At 46.4% G+C, this 7,085-nt stretch overlaps 1 protein-coding gene across 1 annotated transcript in view; it reads left to right on the top strand.

Moving 5' to 3' along the window:
- LOC110171238 (histone deacetylase 3) overlaps window positions 1-5,192 on the top strand; it is a 52,408-nt gene extending 47,216 nt beyond the window's left edge. Inside the window, exons 13-15 of the mRNA XM_055159575.1 lie at window positions 1,490-1,569; window positions 1,665-1,822; window positions 3,948-5,192. Coding sequence (XP_055015550.1) covers window positions 1,490-1,569; window positions 1,665-1,822; window positions 3,948-4,017 — 308 coding nt within the window. The 3' untranslated portion in view covers window positions 4,018-5,192. The remainder of the gene's footprint in view (window positions 1-1,489; window positions 1,570-1,664; window positions 1,823-3,947) is intronic.
- The last annotated feature ends 1,893 nt before the right edge of the window (window positions 5,193-7,085 follow it).

Genomic DNA, 7,085 nt, shown 5'->3' on the forward strand with positions numbered 1-7,085 from the left:
GACTAGGGATGGCCGTGATTAGTCGATTAATCGATAATTGATCATTAAGAATTTCATCGATTACGTTAAAAAAAAAAAACAGCTCGTTCCTTCAGACTAAAGAACACGACTCGTGAAAATCGGTTCGAGGTCAGTGAGCACAACCAGAATGAAGACAGAAGACGCGCTGTCCATGTTTGAGAAAATTAAGGGATTTTAAGTGCGACTTATACTCAAACAGTACTCACGTTTTAAGATGCTGCCGAAGAAGTGAGGAGCAGAGGAGTGTGTGGACAGAGATGTACGTATATGTGTGTGGGCCCCGGTCAAACAGAAGTAAACAACAAGTCCAAAACTTCAAGTTAATGCATCTGATATAAAAATGTATTGAACAGATACATATGTGCTCTAGTTTATCAAACTGTTGACCTTTTTTCTGTTCCATTTTTGGTTCTAAAGTTCCATACGTTTTAAACAGACCATGTATGAAACATGGAACAAAAATTATTTCCCAAATTTCCAAGACCCAAAAATCCTGTAAATAAATGGATGTATTTCATCATATCTTGTGTTATTCCATCTTTGAACTGTTGATGAAGGGACATGATTTAAAAAAAAAAAGTATTTAAAATGATAAAAATGTTCTTGGAAGGACTGACATATTTTATAGAAATAGTTTCTTTCATTTTGAAGTAATATTAAAATATTCAGAACAAAAAAGCGACAAATGATGTAAAATCCTGCACCTTCTACTTGTTTGTACAATTTTCCCTCCGTTACTTTTCCCTCCGTTACCATGAACTTTCTTAATAAAAAATCTCATGAGTCAAAAAGTCAGAGGTTTTTCAACCTAATCTTGTACCATATGGTAGAAAACTATATGAAGCAAATATTCAAACCAGTTTGTTAAGGATATGGAAGTGAGAACCAAGAGTTATCACTGTTTGGATTTATTGACCAAAAAGTGCTGCATATTTCATTCCCTCCGTTACCGACATGAGTTTTTAAAATTTTTTGTCTTGAACTTGAAAGAATATCACAGGTTTAACTTGACCCTGTTGGAGTGTAACTCTTTCCTACATTCTGATACTTTACTTATTTCAATAGTTCCTCTAGTTTCTGAATAAGAGACATTTGAATGTCAAAAATCTGACCCTGTTTCCTCCGTTAACACTTGACTGGACACATCTCACAGTCGTACATGCAGATTATGACAAGACGACCCGAGGAATCGTGTCGTTAGATGCGTTAGAACGTTTTGTGAATTTGGCGCAGAGTCTCTCAGCATCTTCTCAAAGTGGAAGTTATGAACCTTCTTGATTGAGGCCCAATGTTGACAAACCAGGAAATAAAATTATATCTACAGTTTGTGTTCGGCTTGTAAATGAAATACAGACAATTCTGCGTTGTTGTTTGTTTTTGTGAAATATCTGCACATTTGATCAGATTGTTTGTACGTCTTTTTGGTGGGATCGAGTTCAGAATTCTGTGTTTCCTTTGATTTTTCCAGAATATTTCGAGTACTTCGCTCCGGACTTCACGCTTCACCCCGACGTCAGCACCAGGATCGAGAACCAGAACTCCAGACAGGTGCAGCTCCTCTTCCGGAAAGTTTCTCTTTAGATCGTTTATTTTTATTTTAACGTTCCTTCTTCTTCCTCGTCGTCCTCGTCCTCGCGGGTCAGTACCTGGAGCAGATCCGTCAGACCGTCTTCGAGAACCTGAAGATGCTGAACCACGCTCCGTCTGTGCAGATCCACGACGTCCCCTCGGACATGCTCAGCTACGAACGGACGGACGAACCCGACCCCGAGGAGCGAGGGGGAGAGGAGAACTACACCAGGTATCCTCTGATCCTCTCTGATCCTCCTCTGATCCTCCACATGATCCTCCTCTGATCCTCCACATGATCCTCCTCTGATCCTCCTCTGATCCTCCTCTGACCTCCTCCTCTGATCCTCCTCTGAACCTCCTCTGAACCTCCACATGATCCTCCTCTGATCCTCCTCTGATCCTCCTCTGATCCTCCTGATCCTCCTCTGATCCTCCACATGATCCTCCTCTGAACCTCCTCTGATCCTCCACCTGATCCTCCTCTGAATCCTCCTCTGATCCTCCTCTGATCCTCCTCTGATCCTCCTCTGATCCTCCTCTGAATCCTCCTCTGATCCTCCTCTGATCCTCCTCTGATCCTCCTCTGAACCTCCTCTGATCCTCCACATGATCCTCCTCTGAACCTCCTCTGATCCTCTGATCCTCCTCTGATCCTCCTCTGATCCTCCTCTGATCCTCCTCTGATCCTCCTCTGAACCTCCTCTGAACTCCTCTGATCCTCCTCTGATCCTCCTCTGATCCTCCTCTGACCTCCTCTGACCTCCTCTGAACCTCCTCTGACCTCCTCTGACCTCCTCTGAACCTCCTCTGAACCTCCTCTGATCCTCCTCTGAACCTCCTCTGATCCTCCTCTGAACCTCCTCCTCTGAACCTCCTCTGACCTCCTCTGACCTCCTCTGATCCTCCACATGATCCTCCTCTGATCCTCCTCTGATCCTCCTCTGAACCTCCTCTGATCCTCCTCTGATCCTCCTCTGAACCTCCTCTGATCCTCCACTGATCCTCCTCTGATCCTCCTCTGAACCTCCTCTGAACCTCCTCTGATCCTCCACATGATCCTCCTCTGATCCTCCTCTGAACCCTCTGAACCTCCTGAACCTCCCTGATCCTCCTCTGATCTCCTCTGACCTCCCTCCTCTGATCCTCCACTGATCCTCCTCTGATCCTCCACATGATCCTCCTCTGATCCTCCACATGATCCTCCTCTGATCCTCCTCTGATCCTCCACCTGATCCTCCACATGATCCTCCTCTGAACCTCCTCTGCTCCTCCACCTGATCCTCCTCTGATCCTCCTCTGAACCTCCTCTGATCCTCCACATGATCCTCCTCTGAACCTCCTCTGCTCCTCCACATGATCCTCCTCTGATCCTCCTCTGAACCTCCTCTGATCCTCCACATGATCCTCCTCTGATCCTCCTCTGAACCTCCTCTGATCCTCCTCTGATCCTCCTCTGAACCTCCTCTGCTCCTCCCTGATCCTCCTCTGAACCTCCTCTGATCCTCCTCTGATCCTCCTCTGATCCTCCTCTGAACCTCCTCTGCTCCACCTGATCCTCCTCTGAACCTCCTCTGATCCTCCTCTGATCCTCCTCTGATCCTCTGATCCTCCTCTGAACCTCCTCTGATCCTCCTCTGACCTCCTCTCCTCCTCTGATCCTCCTCTGATCCTCCTCTGATCCTCCTCTGAACCTCCTCTGAACCTCCTCTGCTCCATCTGATCCTCCTCTGATCCTCCTCTGCTCCACCTGATCCTCCTCTGAACCTCTTCTGCTCCATCTGCTCCTCCTCTGCTCCTCCTCTGATCCTCCTCTGCTCCACCTGATCCTCCACATGATCCTCCTCTGATCCTCCTCTGATCCTCCACTGATCCTCCTCTGATCCTCCTCTGATCCTCCTCTGATCCTCCACATGATCCTCCTCTGATCCTCCTCTGATCCTCCTCTGAATCCTCCTCTGATCCTCCTCTGATCCTCCTCTGATCCTCCTCTGATCCTCCCTGATCCTCCTCTGATCCTCCTCTGATCCTCCTCTGATCCTCCTCTGAACTCCTTCTGCTCCATCCTCTGCTGCTCCTCCTCTGCTCCCTCTGCTCCTCCTCTGCTCCTCCTCTGCTCCACCTGATCCTCCTCTGAACCTCCTCAGCTCCTCCTCTGCTCCGTCTGCTCCTCCTCAGCTCCTCCTCTGCTCCACCTGAACCTCCTCTGCTCCTCCTCTGCTCCATCTGCTCCTCCTCTGCTCCTCCTCAGTTCCTCCTCTGCTCCTCTGCTCCATCTGATCCTCCTCTGCTCCTCTGACCTTCTCCTCTTCTCTTCCTCCTCTGTACCGTACGTTAACTGTCCCTCCTCTCCGCAGACCCGAAGCGGCCAACGAGTTTTACGACGGTGACCACGACAACGACAAAGAGAGCGACGTCGAGATCTGAAACCACCCGGAAACTGCGGAACTTTTCTCTCTCCGGGTTTGAGAAGCTGCAGTTTCAACTTTTATGGTTTATGGTTTATGGTTTGGTCCTGGTCCTGGTCCAGTCCTGGTCCAGTCCTGGTTTGGGTCCAGTTAGGTCCTGATGAAGACCTGGATTAGTCCTGGTCTAGTCCTGGTCTAGTCCTGGTTTAGTCCTGGTTTAGTCCTGGTTTAGTCCTTATCTACATTTGGTTTGGTCCTACACTAGTCCTGTTCTAGTTCTGGTTTAGTCCTGATTTAATCCTGGTTTAGTTCTTATCTAGTTCTTATCTAGACTTGGTTTGGCCCTGCACTAGTCCTGACGAAACCAGGTCTAAACCAGATCTAAAACAGGTCTAAACCAGGACTAAATCAGGAAAGAAACAAGTCTAAACCAGGTCTAAACCTGGCCTAAACTAGATCTTAGCCAGGTCCAAACCAGGACTAAACCAGGTCCAAACCAGGACTAAACCAGGTCCAAACTAGGTCTAAATCAGGACTAAATCAGGACTAAACCAGGACTAAATCAGGTCTAAACCAGGACTAAACCAAGTCTAAACCAGGTCTAAACCAGATCCAAACTAGGTCCAAACCAGGTCCAAACCAGGACTAAACCAGGACTAAATCAGGTCCAAACCAGGACTAAACCAGGACTAAACCAGGTCTAAACCAGGTCCATGTGTGTGTTCTAGTCTCTGTTCTGATCCAGTTCCAGATTGTTCTAAACACGTTGAGGAAAAGTTCTGCTCCGTCTCGTCGGTGGAGCTTCTTTTTTCAGGATCGAGATCTGTGAAAACTGAGGATCGAGTTTAGATTCGACTTTCAGGATCCAGTTTTTTTTTTTTTTATCTGTTTGTCCAAACTGCAGCTGACCAAACCAGATCTTTTGTTTTCTGTCTTCTCATTCCTCTCTTTTTTTTTTTCGTCTGAACTGTATAAACGTCTGAATTATTCTCTGTCGTGCTGCTGAGGCGGGGACGGGGAAATCGGGCTCACGACGATAACTGCGCCACGTCGACGATGGACATTTAACGACAAACCACACGCCCGAACCCAGAGCCCCGAACCCAGAGCGACACGCCGGCCGCTTTTACACTCGAGTGTGTGCGTCTTTTTCATATCGTCGTCTTGTTTTTAATAAAATTATGACTGTATAAATGTGTGTGGTGTTGTTCTTCAGGGCGCCACTAGAGGGAGACACAGACTTTCAACACAAACACTACAGGACAAGTAGTAGTGGTAGTAGTGTTTGTAGTATTAGTAGTAGTGTTAGTATTAGTGGTAGCAGTAGTAGAATTAATAGTAGTAGTATTAGTGTTCCATCCATCCATTTTCGTCTGTTTATCCGGGGCCGGGTCGCGGGGGCAGCAGCCTAAGCAGGGACTCCCAGACTTCCTTCACCCCAGACACGTCCTCCAGCTCCTCCGGGGGACCCCGAGGTGTTCCCAGGCCAGCCGAGAGACATAGTCCCTCCAGTGTGTCCTGGGTCTTCCCCTGGGGCCTCCTCCCGGTGGGACATGCCCAGAACACCTCCCGAGGGAGACGCCCAGGAGGCATCCGGAACAGATGCCCGAGCCTCAACTGGCTCCTCTCCACGTGGAGGAGCAGCGGCTCTACTCCGAGCTCCTCCCGTGTGACTGAGCTCCTCACCCTGTCTCTAAGGGAGACGCCCAGACACCCTGCGGAGGAAACTCATTTCAAGCGCTTGTATCCGCGATCTCGTCCTTTCGGTCACTACCCAGAGTCATGACCATAAATAAATAGACTAAATTATCTTAAAGTTTACAAAAACTGTGATGAGATTTACATTACTAAATATTATCATTATTAAGGATTTTTATATTGATCAGGGATTACATTTATACAGTCAGTTTGTAAAGAAAGAAAGAATCTCTCCTGAGAAAAAAATGGTTTATTAAACAATCCAAGGAACTTCTGGAAATACTTTATCATAATATGAAGTCAAACATTAAACCCATTACACACTCTGCATTAACAGGTTAGTACAAACAGCTGTATGTCAGTAAATCTCATTGAGTGTGTACACATGCACATCAATAACCCGGTTATTAGCCATATCCCGGTTCTGTCAGTGTTCGTGTTACTGTGTTTACATGCGCACTGAGAAACCGGGACACTCATATCCGCGTGTACATGATCAAATGGAGTGTCCCGGTTTCTTGACATAATCTTACAAATGCGCAGGCGCAAATATTAACTTAAATCAATTTAATAAACCAGGAAAAATACAAACCGTGAGCTCCTTTAGCATAAGAAGCTAAGGAGCTACGAGATCTCCCACAATCCACTGTGCAGATTCTTCATTAAAATCTTAAATAAACTCAACTTTACAACATATAAACCATAAACACTATAGACACATCAGCCCGTTTGATCAGATAATTCAGCTCTGATCACATTTGTTTATGTTTTACAGAAACGAAACTTTAGACCGTTTGGCTAATTAGCATAAACTGTTAGCGGCGATAAAAACAACTCGCTCCTTGCGCCGCTGATGTGATCAGTTTCTTTTGGACTAAATGACACGACTCTGTGGATTATGTGTGTTATTTCTGTGACAGAAGAGGTGCTGATGATGGTGAGTGTGTTCCGTGCGTATAGAGTATAGGAGATAGTTCATGTTTTAGCTTTTCAGCGTCACACGAGTGCAGATTGTACGTGTGCAGGTTTAGCGCAGCTCTTTATTTTACAGTCATTTCACTCGTTTGGTCACTTTATTTATGTTGGTCAATTTATTTATGTCACTACTGTTGTGGTGAAAGGCTGGAAAGTGTCTTTTGGAAGCATGTGCACTCAACTTTATGTTGCAGTAACCACTGCGTTTAACCAGTAGGATCGGAATAAAACCAGCTACAGTACTGCGTTTACATGCACCATCAAGAAACCGGGATACTCAAAAAACCCGATCATAACCGGGTTATTGATGTGCATGTATACGCACTCGATGAAAGCGTCCGGTGAGCCGAGATACTGACCTTCACATCAACTGCAACTTGACCTCTGACAACAACCCTAAGATCCACCCTGAGA

Source organism: Boleophthalmus pectinirostris, unplaced genomic scaffold (assembly GCF_026225935.1).
Source record: "Boleophthalmus pectinirostris isolate CB_2022bp ecotype Guang Dong unplaced genomic scaffold, ASM2622593v1 HiC_scaffold_23, whole genome shotgun sequence".
Lineage (NCBI taxonomy): Eukaryota > Metazoa > Chordata > Actinopteri > Gobiiformes > Gobiidae > Boleophthalmus > Boleophthalmus pectinirostris.